The 15817-nt window shown below is 32.5% G+C and overlaps 1 protein-coding gene across 1 annotated transcript in view; it reads right to left on the bottom strand.

The window, feature by feature from the left end:
- The window catches only part of LOC118185820 (trafficking protein particle complex subunit 13), a 67131-nt gene extending 60752 nt beyond the window's left edge, over nt 1-6379 (bottom strand). The window contains exons 1-2 of the mRNA XM_085820893.1: nt 6365-6379; nt 6108-6284 (exon numbers count right to left, since the gene is read on the bottom strand). Of these exons, the coding sequence (XP_085677019.1) occupies nt 6108-6147 (40 nt within the window). The 5' untranslated portion in view covers nt 6148-6284; nt 6365-6379. The remainder of the gene's footprint in view (nt 1-6107; nt 6285-6364) is intronic.
- Nucleotides 6380-15817: the final 9438 nt, after the last annotated feature.

Raw genomic sequence — 15817 nt, 5'->3', positions numbered from 1 at the left:
TGGAATACGTTTCAGTAGAAGTAAACGTGCATGGAAATAATTTAAATATTCATTTTTAATGTTTGCGTTATAAATTCGCAGGTGATGTTTATAATAGATAATTTACAGGAAAAAGTTTTTGGATATTTTGTTTATTTTATACGTGCAAATGTTCATCCTTGGAAAGGGTATATACTTTTTCGCGATCAGGTAATTTCATATATGTCCTTTTTAAGGACTTTAAAGATTCACAAAATTTTCCTGCATTTTCGTGCAAATTTTTCTAATTTATGAGAAAAAAGCAGTGTACATGGATACAGTAAAGAGTGTGCGCAATGCGATTTTTGTGCAACTCTGGGATTTTTTTTAAGTAAAAATAGGTCGACGTGTACATGGTTACCATGTATGTGCCATTCTGAAAAACACGACAAGGAGTTTGCAATTCTGCACTTTCTGCCAATTTTGCAGTTAATATTCGTCATGATTAAGCACTTTTGTTCCATAAAATTTCTAGCATAAGCGTAATTCGGCTAGCAGATTGTTGGAAAAAATGTTGAGTAAATAAAAAAAAAGAAACCTGTCTTTACTTCGTGAAGACAAAATGGCGCCAAAAAAAAAAAAAGTAGAAGGTTGCTGTAGCAGGGTAGGTTGCCAAATTTTCGCCAAAAATCACCAAGTTACCAATAATCCAAAGATTCACCCTTCTTTTGAATTGTATTTTTATTTCTACTCATATTTCTCACAGTCATCCCAAATTTCAATTAAATGAAAACATTAAAAACAATAATATCCTTTGCTAGCAATTAGTAATATTTTTGGCACAAATCCTATAAGGTTATGCAGTGAAAAAAACAGATGGCAAAATATATGACAAATGTGTGAACTTAAAATTTGCTATAAAATATATGATGATGAATAAAATACAATAAGCACATATAATAATAACAAAAAGAAAGAAAATAAGCAGAAAGAAATTGCTGAGTTTTCTCATGATGAGGTTAAAATGAACAGACAGTTTCATAACACAAAGTATAAATAAGGGGCAAAAACTGATATGTTAACATGATTTATACTATAACATACATTGGAAGCACTTCCGCAGAGAACCCAGTAAATGTAAATATCGCCAACTTTGGCGATAATAGTTCAAACCTGGTAACCCAGCAGATTCATCCTATTTGTTTTTCGAAGGTTGCAACCATTCTTCTTGCGTTCATTTTGTTGAACTATCACTGAGGTTCTTCCCATTTGCAGATTTATATTCTTCTTCTCTTATTTATTATTATTTTCCACATTATTTTTTCTAAATTTTTTAACAACAAATAGAAAGAAATATTTTCGTATAATTAAAGAAGTTTTCGTAGATAGATGTCGTTTTTCGGGATGAAAGGAAAATTAGGTTGATCTTTAGAATATGGTAACTGGTAGTTTGGCAACATTTTGGAGGCGATAAAGGTTTACCTGGGACTTTGGTATTAATGTGAGCAGTACTCAGTTCCGATTACGCATTATTTTGTGTGAGGGAAATGAGAGATCATGGGATATGTCATGTGATATTAATGGACGAATTACGGTTCTTTAATCGGAAAAGGGGGGAAATCGGGAAAAAATCTGGAAATTTTGTATTTGGCTTTATTCTGTGTTGTGTGAAACAGTGTTCGTTAATTTTTGGATCCCATGGCCCTAACTAAAGTGAATTCGAAATGGGTATTTAGTGGGATTGAAAGGAGTAGTAATAAGTGTTTCTTTAAGGTTGTGAGAGATAGAAGTAAAGACGTTTTATTAAGTTATTTATTTTACCTGGTACCTTGCTGTGAACTACAAGTATGATTTTAAAGATCCTGAAACAGAAATAAGAAAAGTTTATCGGACACGTAATCAAGATTCTGAAGAAGATTAGGTAAGTTAGTATTTTTAATTATTTGAGGATATTATTTTTATGCATTGTTCTAAATGTAACGTGGAAGTAAAGTAATTTGGTATTATTGGGAAAATTGTTATTAGCAATGATTTAGTTTAAAGTAATTAGGATTGTAAGCTAATTTTTATTAATTTAATGTATGTGCTTCTTTAGATTTTAAGTAGTGTTTTTGAATTTAATTATATTTTAATTAAATGATAGTTGTTTTGTGAATTTTATGTTTGTAGGAATTTGATATACGTTTTAGTTGAAGTAAACGTGCATGGAAATAATTTAAATATTTGACACTAAGTATTTGTAATGTTTGCGGTATGAATTCGTTGGTGACGTTTATAATATAATAGATAATTTAGAGGTAAAAGTTTTTGGATATTTTATTTATTTATTTTTTTTTTTTTTTGGATATTTATTTTATACGTGGAAATGTTCATATTTGGAAAGGGTATATACTTTTTCGTTATTAGGTAATTTCATATATGTTCTTTTTAACGGGTTTAAAGATTCAGAAAATTGTCATGCATTTTCGTGAAATTTTTCTAATTTATGAGAAAAAAGGAGTGTACATGGATATGGTGAAGAGTGTGCGCAATGCCATTTTTGTGCAATTCTGGGATTTTTTTTTTAAGTAAAAATAAGTCGACGTGTACATAGTTTAGTGATATTTTAATTGAATGATAGTTGTTTTGTGAATTTGATGTTTGTAGGAATTTGGTATACGTTTTAGTTGAAGTAAATGTGCATGGAAGTAATTTAAATATTTGACACTAAGTATTTGTAATGCTTGCGGTATGAATTCGTTGGTGACGTTTATAATATAATAGATGATTTAGAGGTAAAAGTTTTTGGATATTTTATTTATTTTATATGTGGAAATGTTTATATTTGGAAAGGGTATATACTTTTTCGCGATCAGGTAATTTCATATATGTTCTTTTTACCGGGTTTAAAGATTCAGAAAATTGTCATGTATTTTCGTGAAATTTTTCTAATTTATGAGAAAAAAGCAGTGTACATGGATATAGTGAAGAGTGTGCGCAATGCCATTTTTGTGTAATTCTGGGATTTTTTTTAAGTAAAAATAAGTTGATGTGTACATGGTTTATGTGTATGTGTTATTTTGAAAAACGCGTAAGGAGTATGGTATTGTGCACTTTTTCCCAATTTTGCAGTGAATATTTGTCATGATTAAGCAGTTTTGTTAGATAAAATTTCTAGCATAAGTGTAATTCGGCTAGTAGATTGTTGGAAGAAGTGTTCAGTAGATAAAAAGAAAAGAAACATGTCTTTACTTCGTGAAGACAAAATGGCGGCGGGAAAAAAAAAATAGAGGGTTGCTGTAGGAGAGTTGGTCGCCAAATTTTCGCCAAGTTACCATAATGTAAAGATCAACCGAAAATTAATAATATATTAACATATCTGTTATATATATTACTCAATAAGCTAATAAGGTAAAATCCTAGTATACGGTGCAGCCTTGGCGTGACTTTGAAAATTATCGCCAACACCAAAAATGATCTAAAGAACGTCTATATATATACTATACACACATAGTATATGTATATACACACATAGTATATATACTATACACATAGTATATACTATGTTTAACTGTATATTTTCTTTGAATGACCGGTTAAGTACTCATTGTATATGTCCCACTTTTACTGCTCATCATAAAGTCGCCAAATCCTATGTGCACCGGATACTAGGATTAAACCGCTAACAATGCTTACTGAGCACTCTTTTAATGGCACACTTCTGTTATTAGGACCGGATTCAGAAATGTATGTATGTGTATAGACACATGCATATATATGTGCATATATACACTCATGTCCAAAATTATCTTTACATATCCAAAAATGATGATATTCAATGAAATATCGAATCAATGTGATCCGTATTTGCAGGGAATGTGTGAAAACCAAGCCTAATTAGAATTATCCAATCAAAAGTAATCAAACGGTTTGTGATATGCAAATCTAGGCGTTACGTCATCCAAGGGTGAATCAAGCGCTTTGCGCAAACTGAATATTTGAGTGAATTTCTGCATGCTATCGTTTGATTTCAGTGTGTAGGTACTCAAAGCGGTTTGTTATGGCTTCGAAGTATCATTTGGAAGAATCTGTAAAGTGGCGAATTATCGGCCGTTTAGAAGCAGGGCAGTCAATCATGGAAACAGCCACATGTCTGAATATTTCAAGACAGACAGTCTCTAAGCTATGGAAACAGTTTCAAAATGATGGAAGTGTTGTAAGGAGGCCTGGAAAAGGTCGGAAACAAATGATAACTGCTTCTGAAGATCGGTATCTGGCATTAACTGCCCATAGTAACAGAAAGGCTACTGCTCGCCAGTTAAGTTCAGAGCTTGCAGCCGCCACTGGAACTGTTGCATCACGGCAAACAATATACAGAAGGCTTGATGAAAAGGCCTTTATGCCAGAAAGCCAAGGGTATGTGTTTTACTGTCTTCACAGAAAAAGAGGGATCGCTTTAATTGGTGTAAAGAACATCAAAACTGGACTGAATATCAATGGTCCCATGTTCTCTTTACTGATGAGTCGCGGTTTAGTTTAACTGGTGATTCTAAACGTGTTTACATCTGGAGGGAGTCAGGAACACGAAATGATACCTCGAACATTGTGGAACGTGACCGTTTCGGTAGTGGAGGTGTGATGGTATGGAGTGGAATAATGATCGATGGACGTACGCCCCTACACGTGTTCAGCAGCGGATCTGTGACAGGCCAGATATATCGAGATGAGGTCTTAGATCCTTATGTAAGACTTTTCAGGGGTGCATATGGACCTGACTTTTTATTTATGGATGATAATGCCCGTCCACATCGAGCAAACCTCGTTGATGAATTCCTTGAAAGTGAAGACATTAAGCAAATACCTTGGCCACCAAACTCTCCTGACCTTAACCCGATAGAGAACTTATGGGACTATCTTGGAAGAGCAAGTGCACGTATACATCCTCTTCCTAGAGATGTAAATGCTCCGAAGACGGCATGGCTGGAAGAATGGAGATTAATTCCCCAAACTGTGGTTAACAGCATTATTTCCAGCCTTAAAACACGTTGTGATATGTGTGTACAAGTCAGGGGAGATCATATTCCATATTAAATTCGTAAGACTTAATTCTTTTCCTGAATCATTCCTTTTTTTCTTAACTCTCTTTGTCACACTTTATTACCATTTTTATTGTTTCATGCTACAATTTTATATCATTTGAGGTGATCTTCAATTTTTTCTTTTGCATTTATGTGTCATCATGTTATGTATGATTCCACGAAAATTCATTAAATTATAAGTCATAGTCTCTGAGAAATCCGTGAATTTATGCATGTAAACATAATTTTGGACATGAGTGTACATCAACACATGCATACATTTCTAAATCTTGTCCGGGTAATGGCAGAGTACCTTGAGTAATTAAGAACATGTTACATCTTCATACAGATGCTAAAATTAACACAAACAGGTGAGCATCCTCTCCTTTTAAAAGGTGTTTTGTCTCAGTTGAGTCTCAAACATGTCAAGAGAATTTCTTTCCGGTTTGTTGTGAACTCTCAGCTTTCCACTTTTGATTTCACACTTCTCATCTGGCATTTAAAGGATATTTTATGACCAATATAAAAGCTGGTATCTGAGAAGGGAATAAGTGTATATAACTACAGTTTTTGTTGTGATGTCCACCAGTTCATTACCTTTCATATCATCGCATCCAGCAATAAAGAATTTAATATTCTTCACCTTTCAACCTCCAATTAAAATCTAGTGGGTCAATGATTAAGGGCTTTTATGGTTGAAAAACTTCAAAAACCGCAGTGAATCTGCATACATTATGAATTTTTTTTCTAAGTAGCTTAAATGAGATAGCAAGTAGTACAGTAAATACACGTGAGGCGAATAAAATACTGATGAAAATATATTTGTTCCAACTTTCTTAAATTAAGCATCATATGTTGCAAAAAAATTTATCTAAGTCAGAAGATGGACTACATTTTTATAAATAAATTGAAAAATATTTAATCTACTACATTCCCCTAAATAAATTTCAGTACTTTCTAATTAATATGAATAAATCATCTAACAGAATTTTACAAGTTCCCTTATCTAATTATTACAACTACAATTCAAAATTTAATAATAAATTTTGTCAACATTTTCCTTTTCTTTTAAGAAAATAAGAATGCACAAACCTTTCAAAGCTAATAAATGTTCTTTCTCACGATTATCCATAGTGTTCAGATAACATACTCCATAGGAAAAAAAATATTTTCAAACTTTTTAACTCCCTTATTTTCCTGACAGAAAAGCAAACAGATGTCTTGTTTTGCATCTGCTAAGTCTTTCCGCCCGCAGGGCAAAATATCAAGCTAAGGTGGAAAGAAAAGGCAAATCAAAAGAAAATCAATGAGATACATATATTCATGGACCTTATAAGAAATAAACTAACCCAAACGGGTTTTCTCCCTCGTCTGAGGCGTTGCCGGCTGTCACCTTGATCATATCCGGAAGAGTAGGGACGACTTGCAGAAATTTAACATTGATTGCCTATTGTAGCGGGTATATTTGTCAAGAAAAAGCTGTTGTAGCGCCTCATTTCACAAATTATTATTATGTTGAACTGCGGTGCTTAACCACCAGGGTGCCTGGGCGCCATAGCCCTACCCCTCATCGAATAACATGATAAAAGTTTCGAATTATGAGAAATATAACTGAATGTGCTAAATAATTAAATGAGCAAGAGTTTAAATTCATAATTGCTAATAGTTAAATACAAATTTTTTTCCTTAAGTACCTAATTACTAATCCATACATAATTAACTATTTTTTTAACTATGTCACAGAAGAATACATGTACACACAAGAGAAACAAAATACGAAGTGCGACGCCTTAGTGCCACTAGTAAAAACAAAAAGCAATCAGGAGGAAAAAAGAACAATATACAATAAAGAATCTGACCAACAATTTGCATAACACATATACAAAATTACACATTACTAACATTTAGGATCGCCCTTGGGCGTTTCCTGAAATTGGGGTCCCTAGTATCATAACAATAGTTAACAACCACAGGATTGTCCAGAAGTTCCTGTTTATCATAAAATGCCCTAGATAGGCGGCAATAAAAATCACAAAGATCCTCTATTCTTAACTCTTTACGAATTTGGCTATTCCGAATGTACCAGGGGGCATTACATATCATACGCAATACCCCGATTTCACAAATTAGAATTTCTACATATTTTTATTTTTGAAATTGAGATTGATTTTTAAAAATTTAGCATATTTATCAAGCATAATTATCGTTCCAAATAATTATAAAGCTATTGCATGCTTTCACGGCTGGATATTTTTTTAGCTTTTCCTATGCTGTAAGGAAATTTGTAACTACTTCTTTTAGAAAATAATATTTTAAATCTGAACTAATAGAAAATTTCAAACAAGAAATTTTTCTTGCAATTTTTATGCTTTTTATTGGCGTAAATAAGTAAAAAATACTAAAATATTTAAAAACGAATTTTTGAAAGTTTTGTTTAAAATTCTAAATTGTGCTGCTTTTTTTAAATTATAGACACAATTTCTATAAAGGAATTTTATTTTAATTATATTTCATAATACATCATAGTGACAAACACTTTTGACATCTTAATTTTTATACATTTAATTCTAATATTAAAATTGTATTTAACCGTAATAGTTAATTTTGTTGTATTTTATAGTGATTATTTTTTTAAATTTATTTTTAGTTCTGCATAAGATTTTTTTTTATTTACTGTTAATTTAATTTATTAACCCAAAGCGGCAATAGCCTAGAAAGGCTGTTAGTTTCGAAGCGGCATTTTGCGCTGTTTTACTCTAAATGTCCGTGTGTCCTCTCACATTGTTGTTACCAAATATTATCGCCCTGTATTATATGTAAAGAAATTAAATAATGAAGAATCTGCATGAATACATGTATGTTTCTCGCACTGTGACAAAAACGACAGTATCTAGAGCCATCAAATTTTGAATAATGTAATCCTCCACCCGAACATGGGCACCTGGACTGCCGAATTTCGAATTTGTTTTAATCTATTTCATATTTTGTAAAACTTTAACGAATTTTCGATTAACAAACTCAACGAGTTCAGAGCGAGCACTGTACGGAAAGTAACAGTTTTATCTCCAGTGCGGAGATTCTAAAAATATGCTGTTTTGAAATGTATGTGGTTTACGGCCGAAGAACATGATATTCAATAAATATAGGTAACACACAAAACTTTAAAAAAAGGTTCCTTTTGGGCGTAATATAAAATCTGAGTGCTTCTAGATTTTATTTTATCTTTTTTCTTTTCCTTCATTACTCTCAGAAAATTTTATGCTCCGAAATTTATGAATTATTAAAATAACTAATCCACTTTAATGTTAATAATTTAATGATCATATAGTGAAATAAATGTGATCGTTTCGTAATGTTATTATAGTTTGGAAAATCACTGCCTGTAAATGTTTATTAAATTAAAAAAAATTATCAGATCTTGTTTAATTTTACCTTGTTTATTTCAAAGCATCACGTACTATCAATCTTATTTAATTTTACTTTATTTTTACGCAAAATTAAGTTCATAAATTTTGTGCTTAGAGTTTTTACCGTTTTACCAAAGTAAAGATGTTTGTGCACGAATTACGCGTGAAAAAAATGCGCGAAATGCAGTAAAAAGTGCTTTAATGAGATATATTAAATCCTACTTGGAAAAAACTGTGGCTTTCATAATCTCATCACTATACAACGTATCACATTTAATAATTAAAAAAGGGTTATGTGATACAAACGCCATAGGTTTCAGTGTTAAAGTAAACCAGATCGTCCCTACTCTTTCTTGCCGACATGTCGGTGACGCGCGCCCCGCCCACTGGGTTAGTCTATCTCTTATAAGGTCCATGCATATATTCCGGTGACGTCGGAGGTCAGGTGATGTAAAAACTGCTAATGTAAACAAACAAGCTGGTGCTGTGGTAGATGTGTTGAAAATTCGGAAACTTTGTTTGTTTTTAAATAGTTATGAAATTTGTATTTCATTTTAATTATCATTTCATCCATTAATTAACTGTTCATTCATTTGGTTAGTATAATTTTAGTAACTCATATGTTATTGTTATCGTCATGATACTCTTTTACTTGCTGCTTTACCATGCTTTGACTGTTAATATTTATTTATGAATTCTTTCTTTGATCTGCTAATTAAATCATTTATAAAAATGTAAAAATGAATACATTAAATGTTATTTACATAGAGTGTTCTTCTACACTGAAAAGAAAGTTACTATAAATATTTTTGAGTCATAATTTTATCAGTTTAACAAGCAGAACGGTAAATATGAATGGTTGGTTTTTGAAAATCGCAATAGTCAAATTTCTGGAGCACTGTAAATGCAGTTGGCCCTTAAATCATGTAAGAATAACGATGCCAATGTTCTGCGTAGTTCAAAATTAATATATAATTTTATACAACTTAAAATTTAATTTTAAGCACCTGACTATTATCCTATTGATAGTATAAACCGCAAATTAACACATTTTGTATACTATAATATAAATGTTACAAAGAAAAATATAGCGATTTGTGCAACTGAGTTCACTGCAATACTAGCTGTGAAACTAATAATTTTTCATAATACATTTTTATTCATTTTATAATAATAAATAATAATAAAGTACTATCTGTATACATTTTAAATATTCAAAAAATAAATTTTAAGTTACTTTTAATCTTTTAAGTTACATAATTTATATGCAAAAGTTTTTATTTTAAAATCATGTATTTCAAAAGATTTTTAAGCGTATTTATTGGAAAGATCTGCAGTAGGAAATAGACTAGTGTAATACAGAAGTCAAACAACAAAAATCAGCGTTAAATTTTCAAAATTTTTACAGGACTAGTTTCGATGGTTATACCGAACCACCGTCCTCAGCTGCAAAACCGCAAATGAACAAGATAGGAAATAATTATTAGATAAGATAAGAAACCTGGACAAGAATAAGCAAGTGGCGCCATCTGTTGATGAAACCAGAACTAAAACATAATTTCTTTAAAGTCCGAATGCAAAGATGGATTGGAATTAGGATCGTTAACTAGAAGAGAAAGATTTTTTTGAATGTGAAATGCCTCTATAAAATCCAGTTCTCCAATGGAAGATGTTTATTGAATAATTTTGGCAGCAGAAAAATTGAAAGTGTGATTTTCGGACCAACAATGTTGAGCAACAGAAGACTTCTGTGTTTCCTTTTTTGTAATATATGCCTCATGTTCCTTGACGCGAAATTTTAAGGCTCTCTTAGTTTGGCCAATATAAATTAAACCACGTTGGCAAGGAATCCTATACATACTTGCCAACCTATGACACTCAAAAATCAGGAGATTTTTCACAATGTTAAAAAGACTTTTTAAATGATAAAAATATAGTTTTTAATAATGAATTAACTTTAAGTAGTAACTAATTCTTAAATGCAAGCAACTCAAAAAACTCTAATGTGCCATCTCTAATATTAGATCTAAATTTAATCCCCGTTTTCGCAACAACACTGAGAATCCTCTCACACTCTGCATTACTATGGGGAACTGTCAAGATGGCCAACACAATTCTAGACAGTTCACTATATTTTAAAATTCCATCAGCACCTTTCAGTTTTCCAATTAAACTCCACTGGTGTCAATCGTAGCTGATTTTATAACTTCATCCAAGTTTTCTAATTGTAAACCGCTGTTATGCAGCTGTTGGAACTGTTTCAATTTTTCCTTCCTTTTAGAACTCCTTTGAAGATAATAATAAATATCAACAATGTGTTCATCCACATTTATTGGTAAAGAAGCTGCCCCTTTTCAGCTGCTAAATTTAAGAGGTGACAGCTGCACCTTATAATCTGAAATTTCCTTTCTTAAGATGCCTGCAACACCAGCCTTCCAAGCCTACCAATACTGATGCATTATCGGCACCAAGTGCTAAGCAATTATCCAGAGTGCCTGCAGTTTTCTTTTAAAGTTTTAATAATTAGCTGTGCTATATTAAAGCCTGTCAAATGTCCATCTAAAGTGGGAACATAAAGTAAACTGCACTCAATTTCTGAAGACTCTGGATCAAAAAAAGAAACAACAATTGGATACAGTTTTGAATCGGTATTATTGCTTCCATCCGTAGAGAGGCAGACCGGAGCTGTTTTAATGCAATCAATAACTGAAGATTTATTTTTCAAACCCATTTCTTTAACAATTGTACCTGTTTTGATTCTTGCACCTTGAGTATTTCTTAGCGATTTTACTATCGGGAAACATTTTTCTAAATAAAGCTGCAGCGTGATCCGATGCATTCAGTGGCAGGTTGTGCTCCAGTAAAAAGGCAGAGAACAGACATTCTGCATTAATAACTTTTTGGTCCTTTGTTTCCGAAGAAAAATTTAATTTTTCGTTTTTTTCAAAACAACTCATGTTATCCTTGTGTTTTTGTGTACGCACATGTTTGAGAACAGTCGCCCTTCCAACATACGAAATCGAAAAATCGCAACGACAGGCGGTACACATCACAAATTTATTACATTTCCTTGAGGAAATAATGGAAGGAAAGTCAATTGTGTAGGATTTTTGAAACGTACACGAGTACTTCACCTTTCTCGGAGACGTAACAAAATATGATAATTTCTAAAACTATTTACCTAAGGCACGTGTACTCACACAACTCAGACCAAAACGAACAAAATAACTAAAGAACGTCCAAATAACAATTTGCTTTGTCCTCATTGGCTAATATATGCCAGCTGACACGCAGTGGAGCTCGAAGCCCATTGGAGAACTGGAAAACGACGTTTCTGGATACGTATAATGCTCTCACTCACAAAGCAGAAACTATCTCATTCGCAAGGTTTTGTTTTAGATATAATGTAGAGAAAATTCAATTGCTTTCAGACGTCCAAAAGCACTTTTTTTTTATTCACATAACAAAGTATTAAGCCAAGTTGCATAAAAATCGTGAGAAATTTTAAGAATAAGGAAAAGTCGGGAGAAATACTCGTATATTGTAAATCGGGTTGGAGGGAGACCGGTCGAAAATCGGGAGAGTTGGCAACTCTGCCTATAAATACCCCAGGAATTTATATCCGGAATGGGGTCCTTGAGTATGGAACTCGGAATTTTATTGATGGGAGAATAAACAACTCGAAAGTTAAATTTCTGCAAAATATATGCAACTTTATAGCTAATAGATGGAAAGAAGGGAATGACAATAGAACTTTTATAATCTCCTAAAACAAGAGTGTGCCTTTTAATGTGTTGAGATGAGAATTTTTTAACTGCTTGATTAATAATGTTGGGTGAAAAGCCCCTGTCAATAGCTATTGCTTTTAAATAATTTAGATCTTCATCAAGGGATAGTTTGGAGGAGCAAACTTTAAGAGCACGGAAAACATAGGAATAAAATGAAGCTAACTTTTATTTAGTCGGATGGCATGATTTAAAGTGTGGTGGAAGGCAAACCGGTGAAGGTTTACGGTAAACCGTAGTACTGAAGTTGGATGTGTTATCGAAAAAGCTTTCAAGTTCAGTAAAGTTTCAGATTCACAGAAAGAAATGATTATCGCTCATTATGTGCGATAAGATCCTCACATTATGATCGTATCGCTCATAATGTGAAATTCAATAATAAACCTTTGAACCCAAATCTAACTGCGAGAGAAAGAGCTACAATGCGCGAAATTCATTCTAACCCAGATATTAAAGTTTCAAAGGCCGACAAAGGTGGCCAGATAGTCGTCATGGATAAGAACACTTACATTGATGGTGTCAGTAAGTTCTTAAGCGAAGGACCATATAATCCGATCCCTAAAGATCCTTCAACTTCGTACTTGTCAAAAATAAAAACTGCGATCAAATCTTCACAAATCATTTCAAGCAACTTAAACATTCGCTTATCCCATCTGTTGCGAATTGTGCCAGATTATATGCTCTACCCAAAATTCATAAAAGTGGTATTCCTTTCCGCCCTATTGTATCAAATTTACGTACTGCCTCGTATCCATTAGCTAAATATTTAGTTTCTAGATTTTCAACTCTATTAGACAATAACATTTACACAATAAAAAATTCAATAAAAACATATCTCCTAGGAATTTACTCGTGGTTTCTTTTGTTGTAAAATCATTATTCACCAATGTTCCAGTGGAGGGTGCATTAAGATGTCTATAAACTAGACTTCGCGAATTTAATTTCTCTTGCATCGAAATTACTGAGCTCTCACACACCTCTGTTTGAAACAAACATATTTTGTTTTCCAAAATAAATATTACAAGCAAACTGAGGGATTAGCCATGGGAAGCTCCCTCAGTCCTATCCTGGTTGATATGTACATGCATTATTATGAATCAAAACTGTTTGAAACTTTAAACTTCCCGGCATGGTTCCGCTACGTAGACGATACTTTTACCCTGTTTGAAGGTAATAAAGATAATTTTAATAAAGTTCTTTCAACAATGAATTCTATTGATCCTGCTATTCAGTTCACTTTTGAACTTGAGACTTGCAATTCTCTTCCGTTTCTCGACATTCTGATCACACGTAAACACATCCAACTTCAGTACTACGGTTTACCGTAAACATTCATCGATTTGCTTTCCACCACACTTTAAATCATTTCATCCGACTAAACGAAAGTTAGCTTCATTTTATTCCTACGTTTTCCGTGCTCTTCAAGTTTGCTCCTACAAACGATCCCTTGATGAAGAACTAAATTATTTAAAAGCAATAGCTATTGATAGGGGCTTATCACCCAACATTATTAATCAAGCAGTTAAAAAATTCTCATCTCAGCACGCTAAAAGGCACACTCTTGTTTTAGGAGATTATAAAAATTCTGTTGTCATTCCCTTCTTTCCATCAATTAGCTATAAAGTTGGACATATTTTGCAGAAATTTAACTTTCGAGTTGTTTATTCTCTCATCAATAAAATTCCGAGTTCCATACTCAAGGACTCCATTCGGGATATAAATTCCTGTGGTATTTATAGGATTCCTTGTCAATGTGGTTTAATTTACATTGGCCAAACTAAGAGAGCCTTAAAATTTCGCATTAAGGAACGTGAGGCATATGTTACATTAAAAGATAAAACAGAAGTTTTCTGTTGCTCAACATTGTTGGTCCGAAAATCACACTTTCAAATTTCTGCTGCCAAAATTATTTAAAAAACATCTTCCGTTGGAGAACTGGATTTTTAGAGGCATTTCACATTCAAAAAAAATCTTTCTCTTCTAGTTAACGATCCTAATTCCAATCCATCTTTGCCTTCGGCCTGTTTTAGTTCTGGTTTCATCAACAGATGGCGCCACTTGTTTATTCTTGTCCAGGCTTTCTTATCTTATCTAATAATTATTTCTTAACTTGTTCATTTGCGGTTTTGCAACTGAGGACGGTGGTTCGGTAAAACCATCGAAACTAGTCCTGTGAAAATTTTGAAAATTTAACGCTGATTTTTGTTGTTTGACTTCTGAATTAGTATTTGTTCAGCGTCTTCTTGTGTCTTAGCTTAGTGTAATTCTAATGCATACATGTTATCTCAAACTATGGACTTACACAACCATTTATTTTCAAGGACTAAATATACATGCTAATTTAATATTTAAACTAAAAAATTCAGCAATCTTCCTTGAAAATTTAGAATTAAATATAAACTCTTATAAAAGCATGCAATTGAAATGAAGTTTAGTGCACGGCTTGGCGATTGTTTGTTGAACATGGCTAACCGGATGTTTTGAAGCTGTGTTGTTATTCTGTTGCCACTAAATGTTATCGCTCTGTGTTATATTAAAAGAAATTAAATATTGAAAATCTGCATAAATGTTTCTCGCATTCTAATAAAACAACGGTGTCTAGAGCCATCAAATTTTGAATAAAGCACGTTTCCAACCTAATATGGGCACTTGGAAGCACAAACTTGGAATTTTTTTTATTATCTGATTCATATTTTGTAAAATTTGAACGAATTTTTGATTAACAAACTCAAAGATTTCAAAGCGAGCAACGGCAACACAGTACGGGAAAAAAAAAAAAAATATGTGAAGAGCGCAAAACTGTGAATCGGAAATTTAAAGCTATACTCACTTTAAAATTATTTTGCGATATTGCTGTTGAACTGAATTTTATAGTTTAAGTGTAACTATCATGATATTTGATAAAAAAAAGGTAACACACAAAACGTTAAAAAAACGCCCCTTTTGGCGTAATGTAAAATCTGAAAGCTTTCTTTTTTAAACTTTTTACTTGTTAATTTGAGCATTTAATTCTGTTGCGGTTTGAATGTTCTTATGTGGTGGTTCTTTTTTTCAATCGAGTGTTTCCCCCCCCCCCTATGGGTTTTTGCCATTTTTCTGCATATATTACGGAAACGGCGTATAAAAAGTTAGTAAATTTATTTAAAGCTGAGGAGGGTGCAAAAGCGTTTCCCCCTGAGATAAATTCAATATACATATATACATACATATATAAAACCCCTCAATATGACTTTACATTTTTCCTGAAAAGGGTAAGTGAAAAAGTTTCCTTGTATGCTTCGTTTTAAAGTTGATTTTTTTTTAATATTTGTTTTTTAATATTTTTAATTTTTAACTTTTTGGTTCAATCCTAGAAGCTGAGGTTGTGCAATTCTCTGATTTTTTAAGTGAAAATAGATCGATGTGTACATGGAGAAAGCCAATGCAGTGCGCAATGCCGAGTTTGTGCAATTCTCTGATGTTTTTTTAAGTGAAAATATATCCATGTGCACATGGAAAAAACCAATGTAGGGCGCAATGCCGAGTTTGTGCTATTCTCTAATGTTTTCTAAGTAAAAATAGATTACTTGCTTGGCGATTAGCCCAGTGCTTGGCGATTTTCATTAGTGGC

The sequence above is a fragment of the Stegodyphus dumicola genome, chromosome 7 (assembly GCF_044657685.1).
Source record: "Stegodyphus dumicola isolate Sdum_Otavi_A_Nest chromosome 7, ASM4465768v1".
NCBI lineage: Eukaryota > Metazoa > Arthropoda > Arachnida > Araneae > Eresidae > Stegodyphus > Stegodyphus dumicola.
The sequence above is the reverse complement of the archived record's forward strand: the minus strand, read 5'-3'. Positions and strand labels throughout refer to the sequence as shown.